General features: G+C 39.5%; 1 protein-coding gene across 1 annotated transcript in view; it reads right to left on the reverse strand.

The window, feature by feature from the left end:
- Positions 1-15,643, reverse strand: part of ITGA9 (integrin subunit alpha 9) — a 224,514-nt gene that overhangs the window by 33,784 nt on the left and 175,087 nt on the right. The window contains exons 22-23 of the mRNA XM_009273508.1: positions 13,477-13,585; positions 10,617-10,724 (exon numbers count right to left, since the gene is read on the reverse strand). Coding sequence (XP_009271783.1) covers positions 10,617-10,724; positions 13,477-13,585 — 217 coding nt within the window. The remainder of the gene's footprint in view (positions 1-10,616; positions 10,725-13,476; positions 13,586-15,643) is intronic.

Consider the following 15,643-nt stretch of genomic DNA (forward strand, 5'->3'; position numbering starts at 1 on the left):
GCGTTCAGGCCATACTGCCTGTAACATAAACTTCACAGGTGGACTGAAAGCCAGTGGCCCCTTCTAGACTTAACCTCAACCCATTTAACATGCATCAAAGGCAAGACCCTCCATTTTTTTCAAAGCCTCGTATCCTGCACAAGATATCAACCCGGAAGAGGGAAATGAAACACAATTTCCAAACAGGGGGCCGGAAAGGTCAGCTGAGGACCAAGCACAGGGAAGTGGAAATTGGCAGTTGGCACGGGGTTAAGTATGTGCATGTGATAGGAGTGTCTTGGACGAATGAGACTGAAAAACATGAGGAAACTAGCTGTTGCTTCCAATGAAGCATTAAGTACAATCTCCCTGCTGCATTGCTGCATATAAGAAGCGAAGTGCTAATCCCATATTTAATGATTGGCATTTTACAAGATAAACAGGTGAGCAAATGTGTATCTTCAGCTCATTCCTTATGGACAACACTAGACTCCCATTAACGCAAAGAAATTCATTATGGTATTAAAACTTAAAGTTTCCAGGCTCTTCCAGTAAGTCTGATTCATCACCAGTTATTAGCGACAGCCTGGAAGCCAGCAGCATTAAGCTGACACAAAACAAGCGTGAAGGTGGAATCCAGCCGTGAGTGTGTGTGGTGGAACCAAACCCAGGTCCGAACACGGAAAAAGCATGGGGGCAAGTTCAGGGAAAACGTCATGAGACACAAGATATTTAGAACAGCAATTTTAGCTGCAGGAAACATGCTCAAGGTCTGAAAACAGGTCAATTGTTTCACAAAATTGTTAACGTTGTTCAACTCCAAAATGAATGCCTTTCTCATCAGCCCTGGGGTATGCTGGCTCCAAAAGACAGTTTGGCCATAGACTTCTTGAAATTGCTGCCAGATAGTTTTTACATATTTCTCCTTTCTTATTAGTTTTTTTACTGTTTTATTTATGTATGCATGTCTAATCAGTGGTTCAAGTTTGCAAATTGGATAATAAATAACAGATCCACTTTTGCTTATCTTTGTTGCTAACCATAGCGCACACACCCTAATATTAGGGAAAAAACGTATGTGTGTGTCCTGATTCAAAGATACTGATTCACCCTATAGTAGGTGAACAGAGATGAATTGATAGGCATGGTTAATCTAACATGTCACACACCCTGAGAAAAAAAGAGTACTCACAAGAAATTCCAGACAAGGTCAGACTTTCAACAGTAGACAAATAAGTTATGTAAATATGATATCTGAGTACTTGCTCCATATGCCAAAAATGTTTAATATTCACAGATAATGAAACGTGTTTGAATCAGAGCAGTTTTGTTGATTCTGGCAATAAATTTAAGAGCCACTGAAACAACAGAAAAGAATTTTTAAAATTAACCCATTTTACACAACCCTTGAAAGATTTCGACTAAAAATAGCGATGCTGTTAGGCAAAACCAGTACTCCACAGATCCAACAGGTAAACTAACATGGCCATGAGAGACAAGATTTAAACAGAAAAGTGGAGATGCTAAAGCATTAAATCATGATGGAGTAGTATTCCACTGTAGCTCTGGCTCCTGCTCCTCCAGCTGAAAGGAAAACACCAGATGCACGTTTGGCATAAATCTGTGCTAACCTGATTGCAATGCCTGTAGATGTTTTTCTGATGCACTTAACCCTGCAGCTTAATTAAATAACCTGTTAACCGTGTTTGATCAGCATAATCCTGCAACATTTGCCTGGTCTTGGCCCTGCAATCACTTTGCATATACTTAGCAGCAATCCCCAGAAGTACTACTCTCAAGAATTAGTGCTGCCTACCCAGTTTAGTAAGAAAAGCAAAGATCTTCTGATTTAAAGTTGCTGACTTACAAGACAGCAGCTTCTTTCCTAGACAGAGGGCACTGCCACATGTACACAGTGAGAAGAAAGACCGACCTCTCATATGATTTAACTGCGAGGTCCACAGAAGGTTCAGGCCTAAGAATGAATGAACACCACCTTACATGGAAACCAGTTTACCTCTAACATTCATGTGCTCCTTATATATCAGCCTTTACCAGTTGAAATCCAAAAGAGTCACTGACAGGTACATTTCCTCTCCCTATGATGAACCGTGAAATGCTTAACACATGAGGTGGCAAACAGATCTCAAGGCACGTCTCTATTTAAAAAGCCCCTGAGATCACTTGGAGTTCAGTGTGCCGTCAGCTAGGTTCTACCTGTCTCCAGCACATCCCCTTCTACAGCCTTTCCTATGGTGCATAAAACACAAATAAGCCCATGGTTTTTCTTTACCTAACTGTTGGACTTTCCTCATGGGCTGTGTTGATGTTAGGATGAAAAGTTCTGAAGACTGTACAGATAAATACATTTCCTGTAGGGCTCAAACAACTCGGGTGGGATGTTTCACTAAAGCAGATTATTTGAACGTATCCAAAAGGTATCTAAGATCAGCTCTAAGACCTAAGCTCTCTTTAGAGGCAGTGGAGAGAAGGTATGACCTCCAAGAGGATGATTTTGCTGATCTATTGTAGACACTTGAAGATTAAATGAGTCATCCTCATTAAAAACCCTCTCCTAGGGGGTGGGGTGGTGGTGGGGTATTTTAAGTTAGGCAGAAGATGTCCTTTGTTTCCAGGACATCCTCAGTGTTCTCATTCCCCCAAGGAATGATTTATTGATACTTTTGATACTATCCAGTACCTTGCACAAGACTGGAATGATGTACTTTCAAAGTCAGGAGAGAAATGCAACAAAAGATGCTTATTTCCACTCTGATGCATGAACAGGGGGGTAAACCCTTCTCCCGTCAAATGGGAGATAGAGTTTATACACACAGATACCATTGTTTTTAACTCTTCCTTTCTTAGTTTCTAAATTTACATTTAAACCACAAATCCTGTAAGTTATTTATAAAAGAAAAAGGCTAGTTTATTAATCAGCATTTAAAAGAGGCATGCATGTTAAAAGAATTAATCAATCAGCTCTTTCCTGAATTTCCTTCTTGGTTTTTTGGCAGGAACAGCTTCGCCAATGAGAAAATGGTGAAAGGATGTAATTCTTATACTCCTTCAAAAAGAAAGAAATAAAAATAAAATAAAATAAAAATTTAAAATACAATAAAATTTAAAATAAAATAAAAATTTTATTAAAAAAATTTAGAAAATAAAATTTTATAGACTTTCTTCTTTTCTCGTATATTTTTTCCATACCTCAGCAAAACTCCTGATTACTGTGGTATCTACCAAACCTCCTGCTTCCTTCATGAATCTGGTAAGAGCTAATGTATATACCCAATTAACTTCATAAGACTTCTTTATCTGAGATTCACTTTTACAAAAAGGCAAATCAGCTGTCTTTTTCAAAACTGGAATTTCACATATTCAGCCAAGAAAATAGGAACTATGGGCAGTTCACAAAGTAGCAACACTTTCAGTTGACACAAAATATTAATCATACTGCCACATTATATTGACAGGTCATGAGTTTTGGGGGGAGAGTGTGTTGGAAAATTTCAATAACTAAGTAATTTGACAAATTTCACTTCTTTAGTTTAGAAGCTAATTGTGAGCAGGCTACAAGTGAACACGTCATGTGTTCCCATGGTCTGATTTAATACATAGATCACAGTACATTTTTGTCCATGTTTCAATGGCCCTGATCTTTATAGCGCCAGTCTTTCTTGAAAGACAGACTTATCTTTGTATGTTCAAAATGTGCTTTCCATGAACATTCTCTTTATCTAGCATTTGCAAAAAAATTCACTGCTTATGCAAATACTACAGCACTCTTATTGTTAGAAGATTTGGACAAAACAAATAGAAAATGTCACAAAATTTGTCCAACTCTGGTTTCACCTAAAAATCCAAACTAGGAAGTCATAGAAAACTTTCTGACATGTTAAGCAGTCTTGCTGTATCCTGAAGGCAATATCCAGCAATGCATGAAAAGGTCATTTTCAAGTACTGTAAATGCAGTGAACTCTAACCAAGGCATGGCTTTTGTATAGTGATTCAGATGGTTCCTGTAAAGAAAAAGTGTCATGATTTTTTTTCCACTTTCGATTTATTTTAAGGTCCTAACTCAGGAAAGAACTTAATTTTATGGCCAGGCACCCTTTCCTGTATAAAAATGAAATCTTAAAAGAGAGCTAAGTTCCTCTTCACTGAAAGAGCTTCAGTTTATCATGCTGACATTAGGAAAACGTTTGAGAGCTCTTTCTGAGCTGCTTTGGGGTCCTGTTTCCCATACCTAGAGGCGACTGTGCCATGCTGGACCACAGCGTACACTCCTGCCTCCCCTCACAGCCGTTCTGGGACAGGGTGGATGCACCAGTTTCTGTGACAGGGCTCCCAGGCAAAGCCAGATTCTGTTGCTATCACAGAGATGCGAGATGCTGGGGGTGGGGGGAACACCTCCAACTGCCTAAGCAAAATGTAGTTTCTTCTGCAAGTGACAGGGCTCCCAGGCAAAGCCAGATTCTGTTGCTATCACAGAGATGCTCTAGACTGGGGGTGGGGGGAACACCTCCAACTGCCTAAGCAAAATGTTTTGGAACAGTCATTTAAAGAAGCGGTTAAAGCGAAGGAGACAGGAAGGTCAGCAAATTTCTGTACAATACACTCCCTGGAATGAATTTCCTCCAGCAATCTAGCTATGCCTTTAAATATGGTGCCAAAATATGTGTATGTGAATGCGTGTATAGCAATCACTGAAATGAAGAGACTACAGGGGGGATGACTAATACAAAGGGCTAAAATAAATCTTGCTCTAAGTCCAAAATGTTCCTATACAAACCTTGTATCAACGGTGGCAACCAGCAGCAGCATAAATCGCTGCTGGAAAAAAATTTTCCTACATCAAGTACTATCAGCAAATATTTATATTTTCACATGCTGGGACTGTGTATATATGTTTTCAGAGCCAAGACCTGAAACTTCAAAAGACAGAAACTAAACAATTTTCAACTGGCTGCCAACAAACAAGGGGTTTTCTATGTAACGATAACAATATACAGGTTTGCCTCCGCACGTGGAGCATGCAATAGTGAGCCTGACAATCTCAACATATGCTTCAAGGAGCAGTCATGCACTACCAGCACTTTAGAAAGCTTTGACAGTCCTCCTTCGCTTATGGTTTTAAACATCAGCAGTGCAGTGCATCTTATTCTTATGCTGGAGGATAGCAACCTACAGATAATAATCAGAAATTACATTTAAGGTTTTAAAATTGCAAAGATTTCTTTTTCATTATACAAGTGAAGAAAAATCTCAAGCAGCCTGGGACGTTTCATGGAACAAGACAGCAAGCTTTAACTCTCCCCCTCAACGTCTTCCTGCTCCTTACAGACATTACTGTGCAAATGCCAGGAAGAAAAATGACATGAGTACTATACAAAACTGGCCTTAAAAATGTAACCTGTCATCAGCCAGGAAAGACTTGTGGCTCTGGGACTCACTCCATTTTACTTTTTCTGGTTCAGCGTTCACAGGAAGCAAATAATGTTTATTTCAACGGTTTTCTTTATTGAACATGACAAGCTTTTCTATAGTCCCATGCTCAGGCAGCCATTAACTTAAAAGGCAACTTGGAAAAGGAATTCTCTTCAACTCCTCCATGCCGTTAATTCATCTCCAATTCAGCTTTTCTTTATTTTTTAAATCTTAGTGATACCCGCTTTCATAAAGGCACAATCCAGGTCTCACCTGCTCAGACAGAAGAAAGAAGCATGAAGTGAATATGCCAAGCATAATAGGACAACTAGAGGAGTTCTGTTTGTTCTTCCAACAGGAGGACTTTTTATTTTGCTCCCTAACCAAAAAGTGATGGGAACACTGGACCAGGAACCTGGGGCTTGAGCTAACTGGCACACTCAAGGTTAATGGGAGCAGGATTCACAAGACTGACGTTTAACCCATTTTTCGCTCTCTGGAGATGATTCTCAAAGTCTAAGCTTAGACGTCTAGGGAAGCTCAGGGAGACTAGATGGCTTTCGTATTGTCAGTGGAGACCAGCAAGTGCTTCTCCAGAGTTGTTTCTATGCCTCTCTCTCTCCATTAATTACTAGAGTAAAAGGACATAGTAATTTAAAAATATTCTATTACTAGCAATTACTAAACCAGTAATTACTACACTTAGATGTCAAAAGTTACATGCAGGGAGGGAGTTTCTCATCAGAAAATCGAGGACAGTATTTCTTTCTTTCTCCCTCCTTCCTCTGAATTCCCCTTTATTCCATTGCCTAGACTGCAAACTCTTTGAAGAGACTGTCTTGCAACATGTGCATCTCACTTTCCAACAAGATTCTTATCTCAGCAATGATAACAACACAGTTCTTTATATCCTCGGTATTGATTCACCTAAACAGGCTTTTAAAAAAAATCAGTGCTTGCTGGCCTGCACGATGCATGCAGTAGAAGAAGTAATAGCTCCTTCCAAAAACCCACAAGCACACACAGCACTTGCTCTGGGTTAACACCGTGCATCTTCGATTCTGGTGACAACGTCTGACTGGAGTCTAAACAACTTGGCAGCCCTGCAGAGCTTGGTCCCTCCAAGGGAGGCGTGAGGGTCATGTGCTTACACTGCAGTTGGCTTCCAGTTCAAACAGACAAACTCGGTTTCCAACTGTTAGTCCCTCGTTCCTCATAATTGTGTTTACCTTCACTGGAAATAAAATAAATAGGAAGGCAACAATCTGATCCAGTTCCATAAAGCCAGCATCAGAGTAATCCCAGACACATTGCTAATTTATCAACAGCTTCAGGAAATACCCTGGTTAATTTGGTAGGAACTCCCATTGTGAAAATCTTTTTGGATGCCCCGGAAAGCAGCTCCTTGGCTGGCAAGTCAAGTAGCGCTTCCCTTGCCCTCCAAATTAGCTGGATACCCAAAGGAAATTACTAATCTTTCAGTTCAAAACCAAAACACACACAAGTATAATGAGCACTGTTTTCCTTTGCGGAAGAATAGATAATCAATGGCTTGAAGAGTGGAGAATATACATTTCTGTTAACACTAACGCTACTGTACTCTGGGTGAAGCTCTTCTGTGTCATCACCTAAACTGTTCCTATCACAACACTTCTACCAACAAGCTGAGGTATTTCATTTATTATGTTTTTAACCTGGCTTGAAACCTCTGCAAGAAAGCAAATACAAAAATACAGTACTAATTTGTCTTATCTACTTCCAAAATATCATTTACCACTGCAGAATTTGAGTATCTACTATGTAAAATCAATGTCAATGATGAAATTCCCTAGTTAAAATGACTTGTAAAATTTCTAGCATTTCCTTTTGGTTTAAAATTTCTGATAGTGAGGAAGTTCACTTGTTTTTTTTTCTAGTTTTCTTTCAATTACCCATTTTCTTTTACTTCTGGCTTTTACTTGTTGACTTGTTTCCTTCATATATTGGGGGTTTTGTTGGGGGAAGTGCTGCAGAAACTCCCAAGACCCCTTGAAGAGCATCTGAACATCTCTAAGGCAGAACTCCCACTGTCAAAACATCTCTGTGACCTGAATTTCTCTGGAAGAAAATCTTAAAGCAGTTTCTGCAATAAAGCCAAAAGCTTAGAGCGACAGGAACAGAGGAAGCATGAGGACTGTCATTTCCCCTAAGAGCAGCAAGATAATAATTCCTATTAACACCTCCCAGAGATACAGACCGTTCCAGTGGGCCATATGTGACACTCTCTTATTATTTTTTGTGCCTGAAAGACTAGATCAGTCAATACAACATGAAGGAATTAGCTCCTGGCACTGTCTGGTGCGGTATATGTGTATTTGAGACACAAACTCTAGTGCTTTTACTATGCATTTTCACCCATAAATTTCACTGCTGTACTGTAGATCAGAGAAGTGGCAAAGGAACTATTAGCTTTAAAAAACCAAAACTGTGATGTCATCAAATCCCAAATCCTGTATCAACAGTTTCAATTACAGATAAATGACAATTCCTAATCCTCTGTATTAATGCCACCTATTCTGAAAGGTCTGGCAACGCTGACACCTAGAACGGCTGGATTATAGGTATAAAGGTATAATTACAGAAACACCTGCGCTGTCTGAAAGGACACTATCACTTTTATTGTGGTCTAGATTCTGGGAAGTTCAAAATAAGCAAAAGCTTGAAATCTTCAATGACTATGCTTACAAAAATGCTCTTGAAAAACAGCTGTTCTAACCCATTTTCCAAAGTTCATGCCAACCTGCTGCTTTTAGGGTTTTGTTTGTTTGTTTGTTAAGTATATTTAGTCTATGAAAAGATGAAAAGCTCCATGATTTTAGTTCCCTTTTCAGTCAATAAAAACTCAGTGGGAGAGAGACAGGAGGAAAGAGAGTAGGATGCTTTTCCTGTTACAGTAGTAAGACTTGGGAGGCATGGGTTCAGTGCCTGGCTCTGGCACAGATTTCCTGTGTGACCTCAGGCAAACCATTTGGTGTTTCAATTATTTATCTGTAAAGCAGGGATAACCACTATCCCAGACAGGATTTGCTTGGATAATATTTATTAACATGTCAGAGATGCTCAAAAAGTCATGCATTAGACTCCTACTGACCATATACCCAAAAACAGTGGTTGAAATGATCCAGGGTACGCCAGTGTATCATGGACACATCTCTCATAAAACCATACTTGCCTACTACCACTCTTCAGCCTGCAACACAAATAGGTCTCACAACGGCAGTTTGAAATTTCTACAAAGACAAACTGCAAATTAGAAGAAAGGTGTCAAATAATGCTGGGGGAAATGCAACCTGTTGTTGAGGAAAAGGGATGCAAACCCTACATATATTTACTATCACAGTGCCCAAGGCCACACCACCCAGCTGGACCTCCTTCAGGTAAGCCATCAGAGGTACAACAGCAATGAAAAACAAGTTAAGCGCAAGATTTAAGGTTTTTGCCCTATTTTTCTAACAGCTATTCAAAACCATACAGTCCATCCCATCCTTGTCAGCGTAACTTAGGGTCTTGTGTAGAAATGATGACAAACTATGCCTGGAAATTAGTCCTTGTCCACTTGGTGGGTAGCGTACAACTCATCTAATTCAAGTGTGCAAAACAGGTGTCTTGTCTAAGACAATTTGCCCAGACTTCTGAAAGAGTCAACACAGAGAAACAAACAATGCCTAGAAGGAATTAATCACATCCTAGGTTAGATAGGCTGAGTTTTCTGTTCCTCCCTCTTGGCTATATAGGAATATATAGGATGACTGACTCTACAGGAGACACCAGTATTTGGGCAGACAAAATCTTTTAAGGAGACTCCCACCTCTCTGCCGCTTCTGCGAACACACACAGACACACACCATCTCCCACAGCACACAGAGACCAGCGGAGGGACAAGGAAACAGCTCACAACCCTTTGACAGGCAATGTGTCGAAGGGTCGGTGATCTTCCATATGTAAGGCTGGACTAAATAAAACATTAAAATGCAATGCCACGGAAAATGAGACATAGGCTGGAGAATTAATTCAGTCTAATTGGAGAATTCATAGAATCATAGAATCATTAAGGTTGGAAAAGACCTCTAAGATCACCGAGTCCAACCATCAACCCAACACCACCATAATTGACTCAGTCTATACAACACTGGTGCCTCGTACAAGATCCCAAATCTGTTGATCGGTGATTCTGTCTTTAGTGCCCATCTGTAAGCCATATATATATATATTTATCTCATACCTTTCAACAGCACAAATCTTGGAAACCTGCTTAGAAAGGTCTTATTGGATCTATATTTACACAGCTTCAGTGACATAGTTACCTGCATCTGAGGGATGGTAATACTTTTCAGCCAAAAGGCTAGAAAAGTAGCTAACAACAAAGAAAGTATAATACTTCTTTTCAAGTAGCCCAAAGAGCTGGTTCTGTCTCACAAAGACAGATTACTCTGAACTTCAGCAATAAATTTACCTCAGTAGTTAGGTTTCCCTCTCTTGGCCACCACAGTATAAATGATGGTATTTTAGTGGTTTAACAAAAGCTTTGAAAGTAATAGATAAATATTAGAAATGAAATCTAAGAATGTGTCTCCTTTGCCACAATTAATTTTTATTTTCTTCGTAGTTGACACCAAATCATCTTTTGAAAAACGTTGTGTTGAAAGAATAAATTTCTCTGTTACTGACATTTGTTAAAAGAACACTCAAAAAGAGCAAATTATAACATAGGCTACAGAAAAATAGATATTGATAATGTATTCAGACCTAGCTAGCGTTTTTGCAGATAACCACAGAAGAAAACAGGAACGTGAGTCAGCTTGGTAACACATCCTGCTGATATTACATACACCATTTAATCAGGGAGGACTCTGATTAAGACTCAATCCTCTTTGGAGATGTGACTCAGGGAAGTGTTCTCTGCATTTCCTTCAGGATTAGCCTGACCTAGTTTTACACCACATTGTAGGAAATCAGGAACACACAACCGGCTCCTTGCCCTAGGTGAGGGACAGCAGTCAACAGCTGGAGGGGCTCAGCTGCTTATGATGATCTGGCCACAGATACAAAGAACCTTTTATTGTCTAAAAAAGCAACTGATTCATCTAGTTCTGCTGGACTTTTTTTGTTTCAGTCATCGATAGCTCTCAGTGCCTCTCTGGGCTCAGAACACATCATAACGTACTCACCATCATCTGCTGAACGTGAAATATTTCGGCTCCAGTAGCAGAGAGGCGGTTTGGAAATGAAATGTCAAGAAAAGCTCCAGGGAGAGTGCTTGGTCCAGCATTGTAAACCTATAAGACAAAGATGCATACAAATGTATAAAAAAAAAAAATCAATAAAAATAAAATTACATATAAAACTGCTCATAAATGGGAAACTACTGTAGAACCAGAGCTGGGAGCATAGGTAAATTTGAAAAAATTCAAATACTATGCAAGTTTGTCAATGTCTTCAGACTAAGACTTCTTTTGTAAGTATCAGGATGAAGTCAAAGGTTTAGCTTATCTAACAGTCTTTAGGCATAGCTCATATATCAAGTGAGAAGCAGTTTTGCAGGATAATTACCAGTCATCAATACAAATAGCATGAGACTTCTACCTTATATACAGAGACACTGCTAGTACTCTTTGAGTGTTTTGGTAACACCATCCGGAAAACTGTAAGAAATATTGCTGTCTCAGTTAACATTCTCATTTCCATCTGGTAACCACTGCATTATATTCTGCATATGTTTTCCTTATGGAGCAGAAGCCAAAGTAATGATGATTGTGACTACCGGATGGCAGGTTTGCTGAGTGAGTTGCCAGGAAATGCATGTGAACAACTTCCATTCAAGTTCTGGGGTTTCCAATTAAATGAAACTTAGTGGAAAACATTGGCTTTCTATCACACACCCCCCCCCCAAATTTTCAACAAAAACTCAAAGAATTTCCAGCCCACCACTGAAACGTATCCACTGAAAATTCCAAAATTTGTGGGGTTTTGCTGAAAAGAAACAATCCATGGAAAAATTTCAGTGAAAATAAGTTTTCATGTCTATCTACATCTTTTTATTAGGAAAAATATTTCCTGGTTGTTTCTAACATTACATATATAAGTGCATACAGTAAAAACATTTAGCCCATTAGAATATTTATCCACACCAAGAGTACTGTCAAAAGATGTAGGAATCAGTTGTTAATTGTGTAAAGTACAAATATTAAAACCAACAGGTTTTCATTCTTCAAACACTGTTTATATTTGAAGAAATGCCTGACTGATAAAGAGAATTGGTTCGCAATGCCAAATCCTTAAAAAAACCCTGAGGCTCCAGGCAGGGGGAGAAATCCCACTACAAATGCATGATAAATGCTGCATGAAATACAAACATAATGTTTCATGTTAGACATTTAAAAAAACTTGGTTATCTCACTGAGATCAGATACAAGAGTTAATGTAGAAAAGACATTTTCACTGCACATCTTGTTACCCCCCAAAAATGAAGCATAGATCTGTTTCCTTATTAACATTGGACATAGTATAGATTTTCACATATAAAAACCGCTATAAAGCCCCATATTTTTGTAAAACATCTCTTTTTCTTGGTTAAGAAACTATTACTTTTCTCCATCTGGAGAAGTTTAATAAATGGCAGGCAAATCATTAAAAACAATTAAGCAAACAGTGATACAAACCATGCTTTGCCCATTATGAAACTCTACCCTTTCTCTCTGACACACACAGTTATGAGGTTTACCATGTTACTGGAGAACAGATCTGTGACTTGTTACAGTATAATATTCTACTTCTATATGGAAAAAAATTATTACTGTTGCAACTTCTAAGTGTGTGCATGAGAGACAAGAGGATGGGGCAGGACAAATGGTGGCTCTGCCAATATATAGATTCTCTCTCCCTTACCTGTTATCACTTTGTTTTATTGAAAATATTCATCTAGTTAAAGGATCAGCACATCTGTTCTTTATCTGTTTTTAACCAATAACTGGCTATGGGGGGGAGGGAGAGGGGAAGACCTATAAACCCTCAAGAATGAAATCAGAATCACAAGAATTAATAGCCTGGTTCACAAAAGCTTTAACGTCCTGAAATCCTGCTTTCACTCCTTTTCAGTAAATAGCTAAGGGCACTGCATGACAGTGGGGGCTTAATTGCTCTGGACCACAGTCTGTCCATGGAGGAAGACATGTGTTATTCATTATGAGCTGAGTGGCATTCATGCCTAGGAGAACAGAAAGGGGAAAAAAGGCAAAAGACTATTTTTCACAATAAATGATTCTCCCACTTCTGCATGATTTCTCATTCCCTAGTTCCACCTAGCGGTCAAAAAGGATTTGAAGTGCTCATAATACATACAGTCACGGCAGCGAGACAAGGTCATTTCGGCCGCATCACAAGAGTTTGTTATAATAAATCATCCATATGTTTTGCTACATCAGGAACCCATCTAACTGCCATGTGAAGTGTAATCTATAGATAATACTTGAGTAACACTGAGATGCTATGAGACATTTAATGAAACCTTCTCACACCTGTCTTTTTAGCATCACAGTCTCTTCCCTGTGCTGTACTCTTATCAGTAGTGCTATAAACATTTTCATACTGGGGGCGTTTAGCATGTCTGAATCCCTTGCACAGGTATGTGTTTGTTCTCATGGATAAAGGTTGCCCACTCCTCTGCTCAATGACCTTGCCACTAAAAAGAATTACTCCTCCCTTTTGAACCTGCAACTGCATCCAAGATGTGGCACTTGATTAACTAGAGCTCTTCACTCAGCACGTGATGAAAGGTAAAAGAGAAAAATATGGTAGCAGCTTCATTCCTATGGAAGTGAGATGCCCTATTTGCAATTCTTGTTATAATATATTCAGATAAGGAAATATACCATCCCTGCATGCTGCAAATATTGCATCCAATCAAGAATGCGTTGCACAGCATACTGTGATTCAGAAATATGCACCAAAGCCCATGCCACGCTCAGAAGAGACACAAAACCAGAATGTGCTGTCAAGCAGGAAAGCAGTCAAAATAAGGATCAGTTTTACCTGCAGCGTGAAGTTGAGAGACTGGAAAAGACATTCGTGGTTTTCCAACTGAACAAAGTTGGATGCTTCCACAGAATCACCGTAGAAAAATGAAGTAGGGAAGACTTCTCTGAAAGATCAAGACACAGATTTAGTAAGCTGTGTTTGTCACCAAAATTAAATATATTTGAGGCAAGCTGAATTGCACCCCTTGCTTTCTGGGTTGAAATTCTATGGGACCATTTTACATTAATCTATTATTTGTGATTTGATTTCCTCTTGACAACACTAGACTATACAAGCAGCATCTCAACTGACCCGGGTTAACATCCCATCACTGAAGCAGACTTCTGCTGATTACTTATCTCTTTTTCTCCTTTCCTATCACAAAACCTCTTCTCCAGGGCCCCCTGCCATGGATGATTTGTACAAGTCCTATAGCTTGTGTAACACAGGAAATCATTGCACTACCAAGTTAATCTGAAGAAACAGTTACTAATAGGAATACTTTCAGTTACATATTCACTAAAGTAACATTTCAATTTTATCTACTATTTACATAGCATTGCAGGAATAAACACTTCATTAATTATCTGAGCTTCACTACCTTTATGATTAGCAGATGATTAAAGGGAAGAGTAGAGGGGGATATGACTTGCTTTCAACTGCAGTGGCACAGGCGAAGTCTCCTCAACTACTCTTATCATCTTATCACAAAGTAAAACACAATAGAGTTTTATCAGAAAAGACTTGGAAGCACAACACAGTACCTGGAAATCCTGCAGAAGAGGACTAGGAGTGCTTTAAGCATCCTTTGTGCCTCCTTCTAATCTCAGGTTGCTCCACTGGCTGAAAGGGTCCTGGTGTAATTTCAGACAAACCTTGGTGAGGGACTGCCTAAAACCCTGTTTCCTCCCCAGGCTGTCCTTTTGGGTCAGAGTTTTTTGAGACAGGATTTTAAGCCTGTTTAGGTACATTTCCTTTTTCCTGCTTGCCTCCTATGCCAGGCATTGCTAGGGGAAACAGCGAGAGACAGATTTACTCCTCCCATTTACGGCACTGTGCCAGAAGGCTCCTCCCAAACATGGTACAAGCCTTTCCGGGCTATTCATGAACAGGGATGAAGTTTGCTCTCATAGACTCAAATGCGGGATAGCTAATAAAAATAAGCTTTAAAAATACACTGTCCAAAAAAGAGTATTACTAATATTACCGTGCCTGGGAATGTTGTGCCCTCCAATAAACCCAACTTTTCCCTGGTAGTTGGACATTTCTGTGAACTTGAATTAACTAAGCCTTGTCTATGAGAAAGAAAAAAAATAATCCACAGTCAGTTGGGTGGGGCTTATAAATTCAGAGACCTTGTGCTTTAAAAAAGTACATTCTGAAGAGAAAGAAAAGAGCCCAATTTTTATCAGGTTTTTTGGCATGCAGTATTCTGTAGGTGACAGAGATCTAAAGACACAGATGAAAGCATTTGTATCTGTAAAGCTGTACAAAAATCAATCTGTATCAAAGCATCAAGAAGCAAGTGATACAGAGTTAAGTTTCTACACAATCTGTAACAATGAAAGCATTCAAAAACTTCCAGAACACGCTGCTGAGACTGTACTTTCAATATAGAGGCTATTTTTGTCCTTGCTAGTCATCTTGTGAGGTCTGACAGCACTCTTCACTTCTCCGAGCAGGCTCAAGCCACTCTGACTACTGTGGCAGTCATTAAGGGATTTTAGTTCTATGCAACAAGAGGGGAAATCAGCTTTATGTGGTAAAACCCAGACTAGGCCATGAATCTGAGTTTACCCAGCTGTCCTGGTTTCAGCAGGGATAGAGTTAATTTCCTTCCTAGTAGCTGGTAGAGTGCTGTGTTTTGGATTTAGCATGAGAACAAAGTTGATAAGGCACCGATGTTTTAGTTGTTGCTAGGTAGTGCTTACACTAGCAAGGACTTTTCAGTTTCCCATGCTCTACCGACTGAGAAGGCTGGAGGTGCACAAGAAGCTGGGAGGGGGCACAGCCAAACTGGCCAAAGGGACATTCCATACCATGTGACGTCATGCTCAGTACATAAACTGGGGAAAGCTGGCCGGGGGGGCCGCTGCTCAGGGACTGGCTGGGCATCTGTCCTGGTTTCGGCAGGGATAGAGTTAATTTCCTTTCTAGTAGCTGGGAAAGGGGTTTTGGTTTT

The sequence above is a fragment of the Aptenodytes forsteri genome, unplaced genomic scaffold (assembly GCF_000699145.1).
Source record: "Aptenodytes forsteri isolate BGI_AS27 unplaced genomic scaffold, ASM69914v1 Scaffold270, whole genome shotgun sequence".
NCBI lineage: Eukaryota > Metazoa > Chordata > Aves > Sphenisciformes > Spheniscidae > Aptenodytes > Aptenodytes forsteri.